A 20,420-nucleotide genomic window follows, 5' to 3' on the forward strand; every position below is an offset into this window, starting at 1 on the left:
GGGGGGGGGCTTCGACTCTGCGAACAAGTGCACGGCCACTCGCGGTCACCTGCGCCGTATCTTGAAAGGGCTCTGCAAACTGTTCATGCCTTTGTGCGCGCTGTGTTCTAGCCGCTTTTGCGTTGAAGCGATAGACCGCACGCAGGTAACTTCGCTCGCTGCTCCTGCCGCGCTTCCTCACACCAGCGTTTTGACAGCGTGTCCGCGCTCGTCGAGTGCGATAAGTTTACGTTTGCTTGCGCACGCTGACACCACGCTTGTTAATTCAGTTAGTAAGCGAATCTTTACAAGTATATGGGCCCAATAAGACTACTGTCCTTGCTTCATGCAGCTTCCAGTAATTTCCTATGTCAAGCAATGATTTGCCTTTCGGGCGAAGGGGCGACATCGTTTAGGTCGCGTAGTTCTCGATTTTTCAAATCCTTGTTTCTATACTAAGCACTTCTAGTTAAAACTTCTTCAGATTTGAGGTTAGCTCTTTCAGTGATTTGTATGCTTCATATTGTTCCATTTTTCCTCAGCATGTTGTTGCAAGATATAGCATCGGCTTCGGAACCTCTGATTGATCCTGGATTCAGGTCGACATGTCCGGAGGCTGGCAAGAGTAATCTAATAACTAAATACCAACCTTTCAATCGTGCAAGAACACTATGTGGCTACGGCAACATCGTGAAGGTCAGATCATCGTCTCGATTTGCTAGAGCCAGTTATTGGTAGCAACGTAAATCACGAAAGAGAGAGAGAAAGAGAGCAAATGATAAATGAAAGGCAGGGAGGTTAACGAGGACTGAGCCCGGTTGGCTACTTTACACCGGGGAAAGGGAAGTGGTGGGAAGATTAAAAGAAGAAGGGAAAATCCACTGGGGATATCGATCGGCCTCTCAGAAGAAGGTGTTCACGAAAAAGAGGTTTCGTGAGGACCTGCTTCTTGCCAATGTCACCAAGCCCACTGAAGGGAATGACAGTTGGTGTTCCTTGGTTGCCGATTCGTTCACGTCACTCATGTGCATACATGATAGTGCCGAGTCAGGCTTGATTTAGTCATCGGTGTTGTACACGATGCAACACCGTGATAATCCGCATTGTCGTGCTTGCCGAAAAGCTGTCATTGTGTGGAGCATGTCTCGTCAGACCAGCGATGGAGCCGATTTGCCATGCGACGATCTGAGCTGCAAAAAGTAAGCTCGTGAGCATATGGAAATTCGATAGTGTGAATAAAGTTCAATGTGTAAAGATGTTTATTGAGCGAGTCCAACAAACGGGCGGTAGCTCGGAACAGTGAGCGCGGAGAGCAAGATGGTGGACTTCGAACGCCGGTCTCGTGCCCTCTGTTCTTGATGATCATCGGTATGCCATTCTCCTCCTTTCTTCATTACAATTGCCCCCGTCGAGAAAGGTGGAGCCATCCTGGCGATCTAACAGGTGGGTACAAGAGGGTCGAAGTACGGCTTGAGGCGGTTTACGTGAACAACATCACGTCCACGTCGACGACGGTCGCCTTGCAGCGTAAGAGGCTCAATGACATAGTTTACGGGGGAAGTACGCTCGACGATGCGGTAGGGACCATGATAATTTGGGAGCAGTTTGGACGACAAGCCAGGGGCGCAGGGTGGTACAAGCAGCCACACAAGTGCTCCAGGAGCGAATGTTGCGGCCGGAGAGTGATCATCATCGCGGGCGTTTTTCTGGCGTTGTTGGTCGGCTGTAGTAAAGCGCTTGGCTAGTTGTCGGCAATCTTCAGCGTAACGGGCCGCTGCTGACACGGGCGTGCACTCTGAGGTATCTGGTGCGTATGGCAGCAACGTGTCGATAGTGTGCGTCGGCTGGCGACCGTACAAAAGGAAGAAGGGGGAAAACCCGGTTGTGACTTGCGTAGCGGTGTTATACGCGTATGTCGCAAATGGGAGAACCAGGTCCCAGTTTGATTGATCAGATGCAACATGTGTCGCAAGCATGTCGCCCAGAGTCCGATTAAACCGCTCAGTGAGACCGTTCGTCTGAGGGTGGTAGGCAGTACACGTCCGATGTACAATTTTGCACTGGTGGAGAAGTGCTTGAATTGCATCGGAGAGAAATACGCGGCCACGGTCACTGAGGAGTTCGCGAGGAGGACCATGCCGAAGCACAAAACGCCTCAGGATGAAAGAGGCGACGTCCTGTGCTGTCGCCGTGGGAAGAGCAGCGGTTTCGGCGTATCGTGTAAGGTGGTCGACAGCAATGATAGCCCATCGGTTTCCGGCCGTGGTCAAAGGTAAAGGTCCATAAAGGTCAATTCCAACGCGGTCGAATGGGCGTTCTGGGCATGGAAGGGGCTGCAATGAACCTGCGGCAGGATGCGGTGGTTTTTTTCGTCGCTGACACTCGTGGCAGCCGCGAATTAACTTGCGGACAAAGCGAAACATTCCGCGCCAGTAGTACCTTTTCCGTAAGCGTTCATAGGTCTTGAAGACACCACCGTGAGCACACTGCGGGTCGGAGTGAAAGGAAGCGCAGATTGTAGAGCGAAGCGTTCGAGGGATAACTAGGAGCCACTTCCTACCATCTGGCGAGTAGTTGCGCCGGTACAAGAGGCCATCACGGATGCTGAAGTGCGAAGCTTGGCGTCGCAGAGTTCGAGTGGTCGAAAGAGTGGGTGCCCCGGATAAAATGTCAAGAAGCGAAGCGATCCAGGGATCGTGGCGCTGTGCAGAGGAGACGGTGGCGACGTCAAGAGCTGACAATGGAAGGTCTATAGTGGATATGGACGCAGTTTCGGTGGATAGTGGTGACCGCGACAGTGCATCAGCATCGGCATGCTTGCGTCCGGAACGATATATAACGCGGATGTCAAACTCTTGAAGTCGAAGAGCCCAGCGGGCAAGGCGACCTGACGGATCCTTCAACGAAGACAACCAACATAATGCATGATGGTCCGTAACTACATCAAACGTGCGGCCATATAAGTAAGGGCGGAACTTGACAAGCGCCCAGACTATTGCCAAGCATTCTTTCTCGGTGACGCTATAGTTTGATTCAGCCTTGGTGAGCGTTCTGCTGGCGTATGCGACGACATACTCTGCGAACCCAGGCTTTCGTTGCGCGAGAACAGCACCGAGGCCGACACCGCTGGCGTCTGTGTGCACCTCAGTTGCGGCCGTAGGATCGTAGTGGCGCAGTATAGGTGGTGACGTCAGGAGACGGCGAAGGGTGGAGAAGGCTTGGTCACACTCAGAAGACCATGACGAGATATTGGAGGCGCTGCTTAGTAGTTGGGTCAAAGGCGCAATTATAGAGGCGAAGTTGCGCACAAACCGACGAAAGTAGGAACATAACCCTATGAAGCTTCGTAACTGCTTTAGAGTCGTCGGTTTGGGGAAGTCAGTCACGGCACGTAATTTAGCTGGGTCCGGAAGCACACCATCCTTTGATACAACGTGACCAAGAATTGTAAGTTTTCGCGCAGCAAAACGGCACTTCTTGAGATTTAGTTGCAGCTGAGCGGTTTTCACACACGTCAGGACGTGGTTGAGGCGTTCGAGATTGGTTGCGAAATCTGGCGCAAAGACAACGATGTCGTCGAGATAGCAGAGACACATCTGCTACTTCAAACCCCGCAGAATCGAGTCCATCATGCGTTCGAAGGTGGCAGGCGCATTGCAGAGGCCGAAGGACATGACATTGAATTCATATAGACCGTCAGGCGTGACGAAGGCTGTCTTTGAACGGTCGGCCTCTGCTAAAGGTACCTGCCAATACCCGGAACGCAAATCTAACGACGAAAAAAACTCGGCACCTTGTAGGCAATCAAGGGCATCGTCAATTCTGGGTAAAGGGTACACGTCTTTTCGAGTGACCTTGTTTAGGCGCCGGTAATCCACGCAGAAGCGAATCGATCCATCCTTTTTTTTAACGAGAACCACAGGGGATGCCCACGGGCTTTGTGAAGGGCGAATAACGTCGCGTTTAAGCATATCGTCAACCTGGTCGGTAATAACTTGACGTTCCGCGGTGGAGACGCGGTAAGGGCGTTGTCGCACTGGCGAGTTGGAGCCGGTGTCGATGTTGTGAACAATGGTAGAAGTTCGGCCAAGGGCACGTTGGGCAACATCGAAGGAGTCGCGGAACTGGTAGAGCAGCTGGAGAAGAGCAGTGCGTTCAAATGGGGACAGTCCGTCTGCGATGGACGAATCGAATAGGTCAGCAGCTGGAACATCAGAAGGGGTAAGAGCACTGATGACGTCGAGGTCGCGTCGAGCTGAATCTTGCTGCACGGAAAAAATTTGGCCGACATCAATGGGTTGCACGCATCCAAGGGATTCACCTTTAAGCAGTCTGATGGGATATGGAAGAGGATTTGTGAGGCAGAGAGCGCTTGTTCCATTCGAAATAGAGAGGGTCGAATAAGGCAAAAGAAGTGGCTTCCGATTTAGAAGAAGGCATGATGGTTCAAAGAATGCAGCTTCATCACATATGCTGTTGCAGAATACGGGGAACAAAACAGCTGCTGTCGGCGGAATTTCTGTGTCTTCTGTGACGACTATTTTGTGTGCGGCTTGATGAGCGGGGCAGTAGGACTCGTCACACAAGGGGAAGAGCTCAAGTTCAGATCTGGCACAATCAATAACGGCGTGATTATACGATAGAAAGTCCCAGCCAAGTATAATGTCGTGCGAGCAAGAGGAAAGGACGATAAGCTCGACAATGTAGTGTTCTTTAGCTATAATAAGTCTAGCAGTGCAGGCAGCTATAGGCCGAACAGGGTCTCCATTCGCTGTACGTAAGGGCATCATCTCAAGAGGCGTGGTCACCTTCCGAAGCTTGCGGCAAAATGTGGCGTCTATAACAGAAACGGCAGCACCGGTATCGACAAGAGCATATGCACGGATGCCTTCTACGAAAACTTCGACAATATTCGACGGCAAAGTTCGAGGACTTGAGCATTTCGACAGCGCAGTTCTTGCCTCACGAACTGCGGAGGCTAGTTTCCCTCATTTTCAGGGGCTGGTCGACGACGCATGGGCGACAAGGAGCGGCGACGGGGTGAAGGTGAGCGACGAGACGTGGGTTGCGGATAGTCACGTGAAGACGTGCTTGGTTGGGGACCCGGATCTTCATAACGAGAGCGGGGACGATCTATGTAGTTCGGTGAACGGGCGTCTGAATATCCTGGCGCGCGACGGCGGCAGAATCGGGCGATATGACCAGGGCCACCGCACGCAAAACAGATCGGCCGGTTGTCGCGCGTTCGCCAGGGATTTGCAGGGATGGGAGCAGACCATGTCACGGACGGCTGAATCGGGGCTGCAGCATACGACACACCATGGGGTGGTGAGGGCTGTTGAAGCTGCTGCCGCTTTACTACCTCAGCCTAACTAAGAGGCGCGGCGACAGGTTGCCGCTGAATGGGCACCGGCATGGCCTCGGAAATCTGCTCTTGAATGACGTGTCGAAGCACGGGAGCCAACGGGATTGGTCGCTGCAGTTGCTGCTGTTGTGGGAGCTCCTGACGCTGAGCAAACGGCAGGAGAGACAACTGACGGGCCACCTCCTCACGCACAAATTCTTTCATTTGTGCGATAAGGTATGGCTGGGCAGGCATGATGTCCAGTGCAGCGAGCGGTTGATTGTACGTCTGAGATGAACGTCGGGTGAGAGCCCGCTGCCTTCTCAACTCGTCGTAGCTGTGGCACAGAGTTACCACTTCAGACACTGTGCCAGGAGACTTCGCAAGAAGCATCTGAAAGACATCGTCGTCGACGCACTTCATGATGTGCTGTATTTTGGCACTTTCGCTCATTGAGGCATCGGCGCGCCTGCATAGATCGAGTACGTCCTCAATATAGGCGGTAAATGTTTCATTCGGTTCCTGTGCCCGTGTGCGCAGCCGTTGCTCGGCGCGTAACTTCCGCACGGCAGGGCGACCGAAAACGGCAGATATTGCCTCCTTGAAAGCAGACCAGTTTTCAAATTCCGATTCGTGGTTCGTATACCACAGCTTCGCCACGCCAGCCAAGTAAAAGTTCGCGGTACTCAACTTAGTAGCGTCATCCCACTTGTTGGGTCCACTAACTTTTTCGTAGGACGACAGCCAGTCCTCGACGCCCTGGTCTTCCGTACCCGAAAATACCGGGGGGTCTCGCTGGCGAACGGGGCCGGGACAAACGGCGGCCGGGAGAGGTGGCGGCTGTTGGGCTGCGTCAGCTTGCATGGTCGAGTGCAACGTGCGGGATCGGAGTTCCAGGGTGCCGACGATGTGCGTACCCAGCACGATCCACCAAATGTAAAGATGTTTATTGAGCGAGTCCAACAAACGGGCGGTAGCTCGGAACAGTGAGCGCGGAGAGCAAGATGGTGGTCTTCGAACGCCGGTCTCGTGCCCTCTGTCCTTGATGATGATCGGTATGCCATTCTCCTCCTTTCTTCATTACAAATGTAACAATTGAAGTAGAGACCAATCAAAGGCTGTAGTGAGGTTTCTTTTAGGGGCGCAAACAGAAACAAGAAATGAAGCAGCGCTGGAAGACATAAGCTCCGCTTCCTTTGAAGTAGGAGTGTCCAAAGCGAGTTGGGCTTCCAAAGTGGCGGTATAACGTAGCCTTAGAACAGTTTAACGTTCCATGTGCCGGCCAGCAAGCGTAGCGTGAATGTCAAAAATACTACTTTGTAATATGAAGAGGTAGTGGTACAAGGACGACAGCAATCTGCCAGGCGTGTCACTGCACAGTGAAAGCAGCGTGCAAGAGGAAACATTTGCGCAAACTCGATGGCAGCTGGGCAACTACAGAAGCATAGGTCCGATCAGTTGATCACGATCTGGATAGGTATGAACCATTTAGCTTCTACTTGGCAACCTGCATAGACTGCACTTTAGAGGTGGTCAGGAAAAACAGAAGAATATTTTACTTACATTGTCAGACTGCTAGAGATATTTCATTTCATTTTATTTGGGCCCATTTACAAGCAAATAGTGGGGGCCAAGGTAAATGTTGCTTATAGGCAGCTAGAGTGCTCCCTGGCCTCCTTTACATATTGGCAGACCGGTGGCAAAGAACACTTTCAGAAATGAAAAACAAAGAACGGTGGCTTACATTATTTAGAGTAACTACATTGATTTCACTGAATACACGTGATTTTACTGAACCATGGTGATTTAAATCGTAGTTTTCGCCAGACAGATGAGCTCCAATGGTGTCAAGGCATGGATGTCAATGGCGGCTTCTAGACAAGAATTTAGAAGCCGTGGCAAGGTATTTGCGACCATTTGATGGCCGCAATTTGTTTTCGAAAAAGCTATGAGCCATGTTTCATGGCCGCGCGTCTCATATGTGGGTATATTCTCTTTTAAGTTTGCTATATTGTTATTAAGTTGCTTCTATATTTTACCTGAAAGTAGTAAGTGTATCTGAGTTTGTTTGTAGAGATGATGACCTTTTGTTATGTTCTACTTGGTGAAAAGACCTTTAGTGTGTGAGTTTAGAGTACATTTGCAATAGCGCGCATTATTTTTTTTTTTTGCATCGGTAGTATTTTAGAGTGATTGGAAGCTGATGTTGTGCCCCATAAAAGATCGCAATAATTTACATGCGAGGCAAACATTGCAATATATGTGATCAATTTACCTGACGTTGGTAAAAGGTAGTGATTTCGATGTAGTATACCTGGTATGCAGCTCAGTTTCTGGAGTATAAAATCTACGTGAGCGTCCCATTGCAATGTGCCGGTAAAGTATACGCCAAGTACTTTTACCATGTGAACAACCTCTATTTTCTCATAGTTGTAAAATATGTTGTGGGTCAATGGAGTACACGTACCTCTTGTTTTAAAGACGAGTGGTTGTGTTTTACTCGAGTTTACTTTTCAGAAGTTGTCCTGGCTTCATTTTAAGAGATGTGTTAAGAGATTGTTCGCTGCACCAATGACGCCTGTATAAAAGTTGTTAGATAAAAAAAACACTTGTATCATCTGCGTAGTTTATGAATTTTGCTTCTCGGTGGATAAGAACTATGTCGTTTATGTAGATGTTAAACAGAAATGGACTAACCTACTTCTCTGAGGGACACCTGTTCGTATTTGTCGTGTAGATGACATGCTAGTCTTTATAGACACATATTGCTGCCGATTTCTAAGGTAGAATGTCAGTAACTGAAGAAGAAGGCCCCTGATGCCATATGTTTCAAGCTTAAGTATGAGGAGGTCATTATTTATGCAGTCGAACGCTATTGTGAAGTCTATGAATAGACCAATTACAAGTAACTTATTTTCGAGGTTGTGCAGTATGTATTCTGTCTGTGCTACAAGTGCTAGTTGTGTTGATTTACCTTGTTGAGAACCGTATTGAGCGTCCGTTATTAGTTTATGTTTATAGCTGAAAGATGTTAATTGGTTAAGAATGATTTTTTCAAGACATTTAGAAAACTGCGGGAGAATAGATAACGGACGGTAATTTTTTTATATCAAGCTTGTCACTTTTCTTATATAACACAATTATTTTGCAATTTTTATTTTTTCAGGAAATGTACCTGATGTTATGCATAACTTATAGATATAAGCTAACACCGCGGCAATGTCACAAACGACGTGTTTGATAGGTCTTATTGGAGGCCATAAGCATCGCAGCTACATGAATTTTTCAGTTTGAGAAAAATTGAACGAACCTCGGTAGGGGTTGTTGCTTAAAAAAAGAAAATTGTGTCCATAGTTGCAGGGAACTGAAATGTATATGTTGGGCTTTGCGATTAACGGCAATCAGTGTCTGCAAAGTAATCATTAAATGCGTTAACTAAACGATCTCCGCTTAAAAGGCATCCGTTTACAGAAACTCTTTATAGGTTCAGTGTTTTATTTGCGTACCCATTAGTTCATTTAACTTGTTCCACATCTTTCTATGTCCCTCCCATGAAGAAAAAGTACGTAAATAATAGCGATTTCTTGTATTTCTTAGCTCTTTATTTAATGTATTTGTAAAAATTTTGACGCATCTTAGATCCTCGCCTTTCCAAAATTTTATAAACCTGGCAGAAAGTTTCTCTCTTTTCTTTATCTTTTTTTAGAAGCTCTTTGGTGATCCAAAGTTTCCGATAAGCTTTGCGGTTTCCTTTCTTGTGTAGGGAATGTTGCGCATAAACAGCTGACACTTCCTTTAAGAAAACGTTGTATGCTGGCTCAGCCTCGTTCTGTTGAAAAACCTCCTTCCAAAATACTTGTCTCAAGGCATCTTAAAAGGCACTTAATGTGTACTCGTTTATTGTCTGAAATGTTTTTTTCCAGCGTTATCTTTTTCGGTTTGGTTTGCTCTTGTGGGAATAAACATGACTATTGTCATGTGGTCACTAAGAGAACAGTTTAAGACTCCACTAGTTACTAAGAATGTATTATAGTTTGTTATAAAAAGATTAAGAGTAGTTTTCGTAGTTTCTGTTATTCTCGTGATCTCATCGGAACTGATATCATCGCAACTAGCACCATCGGAACTGATATCGATGTTGAAATCTCCTCCTAAGACCATTTTATATTTGTTTCCTGACACAAATTCTAGCATGCGCTCTAAAAAAAAGAAAAAAAAGGTTCCAATAAACGATCCGGTGGGCGGTAACGTACTGCAAAGAGTACACCCGGTGTTTGGACACACAACATTTCACAGTATTCGGTCATGCAAGAATGCTCGGCTAACACTTTACATGTTACAGAATCATCTGTCAAAACAGATACTCCTTGACCGCGACGTGAGGTTCGGTTTTCGTGAAATAGTTTTTGTAAGGCAGGCGAAACACATTATCAGAGCAATACCATGTTTCGCTTAGCATGACAACATTGCACTGACAATTTATATTAGAAAAAAAAGTTTCTAATTCAGTTACCTTGCTGGAGACTGATTGAGCGTTCATATGTATGAAAGACAGTCCCTTCTTTTGAGTGGCCAAGGACGTGAACCAATCCTCCTTGCCAATAGGTCCCAAATGATTCATTTCGCCAAAGATTCAAATGATAGCAACAATAAATTGGCGTTCATTCGAATAGAGCACGAAGATCATTTTCACCCTTAGCTACAATTGCTGATTCACCGTTTGCCCTACGCACGAGAACGTTTCCATTTGAGTGCCACACGATGTTGTATTCCACCTGCTTTGCCCATTCTTCGGCAGTGGCGAGGAGCTTCCTCGAGCGAGAGGCTAGGTTTTCGTTAATGAAGGTGTTGCCCTGGTTGTCCCTCAAGGCTCGCCTTTTGGCAATCCATGCATCCCTTAGTCCCTGCCGTGCAAGGCGGATAATTATTCCTCGCGTTTTCCCTTGCTTTGCCGGGAGCCTATGAACTGCCACATCTTCCTCAGATAGAGGTTGAAGTTCAAGCTTCGTTGCAAGATCTCTTACCTTTTGGCGTAGGTTTTCACTGTCAGCCTCAGGTACACCATGTATTTCAATGTTAAGACGTCTGCTATGCCAAGCAAGTGCGTCTATGTCTGCCTGAATCTGATCGAGCTCCCTAGGAGAAGCATAGTTCTCTATTTTTTCTGCTTTCCGTTTGACAGTGTTTATTTATTTCCTTTTTGTGGCTCTCAAGCCTTCTTTGAATTTCATCAAAGTGAGCGGAAAGTGTTTGGAGGGACTGTTCAATACTGTCTACGTTGTTTGGCAGACAAGCAAGCAAGTTTAGTTTTTGGTCCATTTCAGCAAATTTTTTTTTATTATATTGACACGTGTATTTATATTTATCGGGCGATCAGGTTTCACCGCCTAACAAATCTTATCGCACAGCGCGGGACGCGCTTGCATGTATCCGAAGTTTCTGGAAAGTTATCGATGCTTCTATCCGCAGTCTGTTGTTGCCGAACCTTGTGTTATCTGATTTATTCGCCTGACGCGAATGATGTAGAACTTTATGGAAGGCACGCGGGTCCCAACGATTAGTCTGGAACATTCGACGATTGTGTATAAAAGCCGACGCGCTCGAACCGCTGATCAGATTTTCGACGATCGCCGACCGTGTTCGCCGCTATCGTTGTGCTATAAGTGTAGCCTGTTTTGTGGGCACAGGTTCGCCCAATAAAAGTTAGTTTTGTCTATCACAGTATTGCTACTGTGTTCTTAACGTCACCACCACGTGACATCTGGTGGAGGTGCTTTTGGTCCATGTACCGGACGCCCCCGACAAGCCGTGATCCAAGCCCGGAACGCAAAGACAACACCAACGCAGTCCCGGACCATCGAGCAAGCCGCCGTCTTCAACGACTGCCCCCGGAGCACGGACTTTTGCCTGAGACGACCAGAAAGATTGCCACCAAGTCCACCCGAATGGCAGCCCCGGCATCGCCCATCGTGCTACAGCAGCCCAGGGAGCCTCCGACATTCCGTGGTTCAACTTTCGAGGACCCGGAAGGCTGGCTTGAGACGTACGAGAGAGTCGCTAAGTTTAACAACTTGAACAGCGACGACAAACTGCGTTATGTCTTCTTCGCATTGGAAGACGCTGCCAGGACGTGGTTCGAAAACCGAGAAGCCACCCTGACTACCTGGGAGCTGTTCCGAAGCGGCTTCCTGAAGACATTCACAAGCGTCGTACGCCGAGAACGAGCCCAAGCGCTATTGGAAACCCGGGTGCAGCTACCTAATGAGACGACCGCGATCTACACGGAAGAAATGCGCCGTCTCTTCCGCCACGCCGACCCTGAAATGCTCGAGGAGAAGAAAGTCCGCCTGCTGATGCGTGGTGTGAAGGAGGAACTTTTTGCCGGAATGGTACGAAGCCCACCGAAGACCGTCGACGAGTTTCTTCACGAGGCCACCAGCATCGAGAAGACACTCGAGATGCGAAACCGGCAATTCGACCGCCGCACGACCTCGACAAACTACGCCGGAGTTCAGTCACTGGCCGCCGACGACCTACGCGAGACTATCCGAGCTGTCGTGCGGGAGGAGCAACAAAAGCTGTTCCCATCATCACAGCCTCAAGTGGCTTCGATTGCCGACGCCGTGCGAGAGGAGCTCCAACAACAACTTGGAGTAGCCCCTGAATCGCCGCAGCGTGAGCCGCAAGCGATGACCTACGCCGCCGTCGCACGCCGTCAAGGACCCCCTCCGCGACCGCGCCAGGGCCCTGTCACGCCACAGTTTCGTCGTCCGCCGCCGCCGCCGCCAGCACGACCACCCGTCGCCCAGCGCACCTACGCGAGGAAGACGGACATCTGGCGTGCTCCTGACCACCGCCCGCTCTGCTACCACTGCGGAGAAGCGGGTCACGTCTACCGAGGATGTCCGTACCGGGAGATGGGACTGCGAGGTTTCGCCGTCAACGCGCCGCGTCCACAGCTTGGCGAGCGCCCACGTGACATCGCCGATTACCTCGCCGCTACTCAGTGGAGCCCTCGACGGCCATCCCGTTCGCCATCACCAGGCCGCTACCTGTCGCTGCAGCGCCGACCATACACGTACTGGCCCAGCCCGGGGCCGGTCAGCGAGCCCATACCCGGAAAACTAAAAGCAGCAACCGATGGAGGTGCGGTTGCTGTTCGCCGAACTGACGAAGATCCTCCGCCGCCGACGAAGACGACGAAGAAACCATCTCGACGATCTAATGACGACACGCCGCCGTCCCGACGAAGTCTGGAAGCCAAAACTACACCGACGAAAGACGACTTGACGACGCGACGTTCCAACTTCAGTTCAACACGACGCAGCCGTGATCCGACGCCACGACCTAACCGCAACTCCAGACAAAGAACCACCGACCTCGACGTGCTTCTCGACGGCCACGCAGTCACTGCCTTAGTCGACACAGGGGCTGATTACTCCGTCATGAGTGGACACATCACCGCCCAGTTGAAGAAAGTTAAGACTACGTGGGAAGGCCCTCAAATTCGAACCGCTGGAGGACACCTTATCACGCCGTCTGGAGTCTGCACGGCAAGAATTACCGTTCATGACCGGACTTACCCTGCCACCTTCGTTATCCTCCAACAGTGTTCACGAGACGTCATTCTCGGCATGGACTTCCTGAACCAACACGGCGCAATCATCGACCTGAAGTCGAAGTCAATAACGCTGTCGGAAGATCAAGCAATACCGCCGGAGAGCCCTCGTAGTCACCACGCCTTGAGGGTGCTCGAAGATCAAGTGAGCATCCCGCCTCGCTCCAGCATTGTCATTTCGGTCGGCACCGAAACACCCGCTGACGTCGAAGGCGTCATCGAAGGCGACCAACGTTTACTGCTCGACGGGAAATTTGCGTCGCAAGAGGGATCGCTCGACTGCACGGAGGAAACACGAAAGTGTTGCTGACAAACTTCAGCCAGGCGTTCAAGCACATCAACAAGGGCACGACGATCGCATACATCGAGGAATTTCAGGAAACCAGCGATGCGTTTGTCCTCTCGGATTCTGTTGCATCTACCCCGACGACCGTAGTTCCCGAGCCAGACTTCGACATAAATCCAAGTCTCCCCGTGATTAAGAAGCAACAGCTCAGAAGTCTGCTTCGACGATACAAAGACTGCTTTTCGACGTCATCGAGGATTCGACAAACCCCAGTCGCAAAGCATCGCATAATAACCGAAGAGTGCGCTCGACCACTCCGCCAGAGCCCTTACCGAGTTTCGACGCGAGAACGCGAAGCTATAAGACACCAAGTCGACGAAATGCTGCGCGACGACATCATCCAGCCGTCGAAAAGCCCGTGGGCGTCTCCAGTTGTTTTAGTGAAGAAAAAGGACGGAACCCTACGTTTCTGCGTCGATTATCGTCGATTGAACAAAATCACGAAGAAAGACGTATACCCCCTCCCACGGATAGACGACGCATTGGATCGGCTCTGCAATGCTAAATACTTCTCATCGATGGACCTCAAGTCTGGCTACTGGCAAATAGAGGTCGACGAAAGGGATCGCGAAAAGACCGCCTTCATCACGCCAGACGGCCTCTACGAGTTCAAGGTTATGCCATTCGGACTGTGTTCGGCGCCTGCAACGTTCCAGCGCGTCATGGACACAGTATTAGCAGGACTGAAGTGGCAGACCTGTCTCGTTTACTTGGATGACGTCGTCGTCTTCGCCGGGAATTTCGACGATCACCTCAAGAGGCTTGCGACAGTACTAGAAGCCATCAAGTCGTCAGGGCTTACTCTGAAGCCGGAAAAATGCCGCTTCGCTTACGATGAGCTTCTGTTCCTAGGCCACGTAATCAGCAAATCTGGTGTCCGTCCAGACCCGCAAAAGACAGCTGCAATCGCACAGTTCCCGCAACCCATCAACAAGAAGGCAGTGCGTAGGTTCCTTGGCATGTGTGCCTACTATAGGCGCTTTGTCAAGGACTTTTCACGCATCGCGGAGCCGCTAACACATCTAACGAAATGTGATGTCGAGTTCAAGTGGGAAACACCGCAGGCCGACGCATTTGAAGAACTCAAACGACGCATGCAGTCGCCGCCGGTACTTGCGCACTTCGACGAGTACGCCGATACAGAAATCCATACTGACGCCAGTAGCCTAGGCCTCGGTGCCGTTCTAGTTCAGAGGAGAAACGGAGTCGAACAGGTGATAGCTTACGCTAGCCGGTCGCTGTCAAAAGCGGAAGGCAACTATTCTACGACGGAAAAGGAATGCCTCGCCATCGTTTGGGCTACAGCTAAATTTCGCCCTTATCTTTATGGCAGGCCATTCAAAGTCGTCAGTGACCATCACGCGTTGTGTTGGCTAGCGAATATAAAGGATCCTTCAGGACGACTCGCGCGGTGGAGCCTCAGACTTCAAGAATACGACATCACTGTCACCTACAAGTCCGGACGAAAACACTCCGATGCCGATTGCCTATCACGCGCCCCCATTGACCCGCCGCCGCAAGACGACGAGAATGACGACGCCTTCCTCGGAATGATAAGCGCGGAAGACTTCGGTGCACAGCAACGGGCAGACGCGGAGCTGATGCCACGTGACAATATCACTTTCATTTTTACATGCTTTGGCAGAGGAGGAGCTTTTACCTCCTGCAGGTTTGCAAGACTCGCACCTCGAAGCCTTTTTGAATTGATCTCGTTTGCTCTTAATGGCACTTTCGGCAACGCCGGAGCAGGTACAGCTATGATACAAAAATTAACATTGTGAACAATCAGAAACAATTCGCTTTCATCAATCACAGAGCGACATTCACAGCAACGCGACATAGTTTGCAACTGTACAGGTCTATGACTTTCCAAAATAGGGCTATAAAAACAACAAATGAACACAAAACTGTAGATTGGCTGTAGCGGAAAGAGCGCGTTGCAATATATGTAACGTAGAGAAAGAAACCAATCTGAGAAACACAGAGCGATATGTGCCATGTCCTTTACGCTCCACCGCCACAGCCAATATGATAGGAAACGCCCCCGGCTCAATTACGAGCTGCGCTTCGTCGACCACCATGGCCGCACACGTGGTCCGGCTTGCGAACAGAAGGCGCGAAGTTCCAATGTCCAGTTTAGCAGAGGCGATGAAAATGCTTTTGGCAGGTAGCATAGTACTGAAGATGGAAGCAGCTGGCCAGGTGCAAGATAACTTCTACTACAGGCCTGTTGTAGTAGAGTTGGGTCCCCAGCCAACCTGGGAAACACAGAAAGAGCGATAAGTGCCGTGTCCTTTGCGCTCTACTGTCGCAGCCAATCTCTATAACAATATATTGCATATGAGCGAAGAAAAATAATTTTGGCATACTAACGTGTTTTCATATAGCTGCTTTGTATTTATATATCCTACTCATTTGTAATGGGAGGTCCCCTGTACAGTCTGTTGACTATGGGACCTCCCTCTGTATGTATGTAAATCCCCATTTGTAAGCTTATTAATATGCAAATCAAGAACTCTTGAACTCTTGAACTCTTGAATATTTCGAATTCAATCAGCGATGTCGTCGTACTATATCTGTTTTGGCGTGCTGCTAAGAACTGTCATTGCGTGATTAAAAAAAAAACATGTCTGACCGGTGATTTTGATGTCGCCTTCCTTAGCATGGGGCCCGATTCTCTACGCATCTGACCATGATATCGTGCCTACAAATTGCTCATAAGAATTCTTTGATTTGTGGGTGCTTCAAATGAATGTTGTAATGGCCGAATTTAGACGCCCTACGAACGAACTTTTGTGATATTGTGGTTGCACCTTCTGCCTTTCCAGGTGGGAACAGTAAACGAAGTTTCACACTGTACATTCGTAGACCCATACTGCATATTTGTTTGTGTGTTAGTGATATTTATATTCCCTGCTCGACGGTCATCATGAAATGGTATCCCAGTGGAATCAAAGTGAAAAAGATATTTCAGCACACAATTGCCGTCATATCAGTTAACAGAGTTGCATAATATCCCCAGTTGATCTGCAGAGCCTAATATCAGGAATATTACCTGGTAACACGGTAATGGAGACAGTCACAACCGTATTCCCGTTCGTATATTGCCAGACCATAGATAAGTCAGTCTGCATACTGAAAAGAGACAGCACTACCACCATTGGCGCAATAAAGAAATGTTTTTAGTGATGATGATTGTGTACAGAAAAGGGGTAAACGTGTTTCTGTAATGAAATAATAATTGAATATTCTTAAATATGCTTCTTTCCAGGACTTACAGGACGTGCGTACGTAGCACCATGGTGGGAAAGATTGCCATTGATGAAGGCACCCTCATCAGAATTCCAATTTTTTCTATTCAGCATGACGAAAAATATTTTCCAGATCCTGAGGTATTCGACCCTGAGAGGTAAGAGTGCAGAGGCTAGAGGGGTATACTGCTGCGAGAGGGGATGTAACTTGTCGCCGTACCAGTTCAGGCTGATGTGGAGTTCCAATTGAGAACAGGAAATAACGGACAGAATGTAATACTTCGTTGCGCATCGCTGTTATAGGCAAACATGACAAACGGAAGAATTGAATCCCAGTTGCGATGGTAAAGTAAGCGATACTCAAACTTCGAAAAGATTCAGGAAGCAGCATGAAATCATGCAGAAGAAAAACTTTGGTTCTCCTGTAATTGAGATTGCATGTAAGCATGAAATGGCTACCGGCAAAGCAGATTAGTTTTAGCTGATACTAGCCACAATCTTAAAAGGACTATAGTGCATGTAGTCAGCGGCACACTCCACCGCACCACAGCGCACGAACCTCCCTGCAAGCGTCGTCCCGGCCAAGCAGCCATCCGCGGCGCGACCGACGCTGCCTGCTTGGTCACGCAGCGACCAAGCAGGCAGCGTCGTCTCTCGAGCCGGCGCGAAACACGCGCCGCGCAATTCACGGACCGCTGGCGTTGGATAGGCAAGCCAGTCTCAGTGCCAAACGATTAAAATCAAGCGTATAGTGGCCCGTTCATTTTCAACGTAGCGATTGCAAACGACAATACCCCAGCGTACTAGAAGTCATGGCTTGAGTGATATTGCAAACGAACACTAGGTAGAACTCGGAAACAATATTTTTTGTAACTTGTTTGGGCAGGAACTAGCCTATGTAATGTAGTCCTGTTCAAAGGGTAGGGGTCAGAGACCATATTTTCCTACATTTCGACTGGTTGCCCGAATGATCTCGTTTTGTTCTCGCAACGATGCCCGGAAGTTCTCGTATGAGTGCCCAGATGACGGCTCTGGCTTTTGGCTCAAGATCACTTGAAGGTCGCCGCTAGCGGTGCCTATACGCATTTCACGCTTAAAACTTGGAATAAAACAAAGCAAAGTGAGTGCAGTGAAAGATAACCAAGGTAATGTCATTATCAACTTCGCTAATATAGTAACAGCAGCACAACAATCGTTTACTGACTATTTATTTATTTAGATATACTGCGATCTGATAAAGGGGAATTTAGCACACCTCATCACGTACACCCCAAGTGGCCACGCAACTTTATTGGAAGTGTTGAACAGACGACAAAGTCTCTTTCCATAACTAGCGGTGAAGTTACAAGTGCCTTGCAGTACATGTGTCGGAGATGAGTGGGTGGAGAAGGAATAGCAGACAATTCATTCAAAAATGGCAGAAATAATAAGCTTGAGAAGTTTATTATACTATTATTATTATAATTATTATTAGAAGCTTTATACAGAATGCCTCACGATTTGAAGTGTACAAGAGAGCTGGAAGATTGGTAATATTAGTCTACAAGAAGGGGGACGTTAAAGAACTGAATCTATATAGACCCATTAGCTTGCTAACAATATTGTATAATATATTCGCGAAGATAATTTACAACACAATCGAAAAACGAGAAAAGATGCTGGCTTCAGAAAATCATGTTCTACAATGGATTACATCCATTCTACAATACGATCAATCAGGTAATGGCAAGATCCGCAGAGTACAGCTAACTTCTGTATATGGCTTTCATAGGATATGAAAAGCCATTTAATTCAGTAACAATAACAGCACTCATGGAGGCATTACGTTATTAAGGAGTACAGGAGGCATACGTGAATGTCTTGCGAAATATCTACTAATATTCCACAGCTACCTTGCTCTTGCACAAGAAAAGTATACAATTATATATCAAAAAAGGAAAGGGTCAGATAAGGAGGCAGAATCTCTCCAACGCTATTTATTGCATGCTTAGGGCAAGTACTCATGCTATTAGAATGGGAAGGCTTAAAAGTGTGTACCAGCGGTGAATATCTCAATAGCCTAGGGTTTCCGGATAACAGTGTCCTGTTAATCAATTTCTTGATTATTATCAAGATGCATCAAGCGCCAGAACAGGAGCCTGTTTCGCCCAAGCTTCGACGACGGCCTTTCCTGCGTAAGCTTCGCGATGTTACAGTTGTTCGTAGATTTCTTTGCCAGAGCAAACAGTCTGGAAAAGAGAGTAAAAATGGGTTCATCTATAGTGCATTCTAAGTGCGAACTACATTGTGTACTTAATCCTAACAAACTTCCTGCAATATGTAGGGTTGCCTACATTTTATCTGTTTTTTATGCCGTAATGCAGCCGTCCTCGTAATAAAACAAACGTGCAAAGTACGCTGACAGATTCTAAATGGATTTTTTTTTACTTGTGCGTTGGTCATAGTCATCGGCATTGTCCAGTCATATAAACCGAATGTTCCTCTCCAAGTGCAGCAAAATCTTGCACACTCTCGTTTCAGTAAAATAACATTTATATCCTCAGCAAAAAGGAGATAGACGTAAAAAAACCGTTGCGTAAACTCATACATTGTTTTATATTTTTATGATTGCAATAACGAAATGTATCCTTAAATGCGTGCTTTTCCTGTGTATCTCAGTATGGGTTAGCCGCGAGAAACATATCGATTGACTATGCTTCTTCATGAGACCATTGTAGTGTTTTACTATGGCCGCATTAAAGCGCTCAAAATGTGGTTGGCCTTGCCCGTCTGTTTATTTCCTTACAATGAGGGCGACCGTTGTCGTCAAGCCATCTCCTCTTTCTGAGCTTGACTATTATCAAAGGTTGCATAAAGCTACATTCACAACCACGGCCACCGGGAGTCGAGCCTATGTCACTGCAGCAATGGAAATTTGGGAGCTGGGCTGGCTCCCAAATTCACTTACATTACAGAGGTTCCCCTCTATAATGCCTCTGACCCTGAGGGTAATCCTAATAAATAATCCTAATAAACCGTTACGCCTACCACCATGCCTCGCCAACTTCGATATACCTGCCATCCTGCTTCTCGGTTTCATCGCAGGCCAAAAGATAATAGACGCAGATAAGAAGATTGCTTGAGCGTCTGGATTACACATGACCCTCACATGGTCAGGCTACTCTCATCAGAGGGCATGTTGGCTTGCAGATCGTCGCCTTAGCTTATTCGTAAATTTATTTTCATTGACTGTATTCGGTTAAAACTGAATTGTTGGACATAACTAAGTAGTACCATTTTGTTCTTTTGTTCTTGTCTTTTCGGTTTAACCCTGAAATACTCAACCCTTACTTTACTGTAGGAACAACCTCATCATCAGTGACTTAAACACTCATTTACGCAAATAGTGTTTTGAAAATAGCACAAGGATACTATATTCCGAAGTAATGTCACTGCCATGCAAGGTAATAATAATAATAATATAATATTTGGGGTTTTACGTGCCAAAACCACTTTCTGATTATGAGGCACGTCGTAGTGGAGGACTCCGGAAATTTTGACCACCTGGGGTTCTTTAACGTGCACCTAAATCGAAGCACACGGGTGTTTTCGCATTTCGCCCCCATCGAAATGCGGGCCATTCAAGGTCGGCCCCACATATAGACGAAAATGCACCGCACTGCCTATTCACATGGCCACTTACTGAATGAATAAAGCCGAAAATATGACTATTTTATAGTTCTCGAAACTTATTACACTGAACACGTTGCATAAGATAAACTCAACGGCAATATTATGCATTGTATTTACGTCAATATCACCTCATTAACCACTTCAGTAAAGCTTCGATTCAAATACATTTTGTCAAGTACACTGGGATTGATAATGTTCTCATTAGTTCTG

At 47.8% G+C, this 20,420-nt stretch overlaps 1 protein-coding gene across 1 annotated transcript in view; it reads left to right on the forward strand.

Annotated features, from left to right (window-relative positions):
* The window catches only part of LOC135897944 (cytochrome P450 3A9-like), a 336,077-nt gene that overhangs the window by 273,741 nt on the left and 41,916 nt on the right, over positions 1 to 20,420 (forward strand). Inside the window, exon 12 of the mRNA XM_070532782.1 lies at positions 16,559 to 16,696. Within this exon, the coding sequence (XP_070388883.1) occupies positions 16,559 to 16,696 (138 nt within the window). The remainder of the gene's footprint in view (positions 1 to 16,558; positions 16,697 to 20,420) is intronic.

The sequence above is a fragment of the Dermacentor albipictus genome, chromosome 2 (assembly GCF_038994185.2).
Source record: "Dermacentor albipictus isolate Rhodes 1998 colony chromosome 2, USDA_Dalb.pri_finalv2, whole genome shotgun sequence".
Classification (NCBI taxonomy): domain Eukaryota; kingdom Metazoa; phylum Arthropoda; class Arachnida; order Ixodida; family Ixodidae; genus Dermacentor; species Dermacentor albipictus.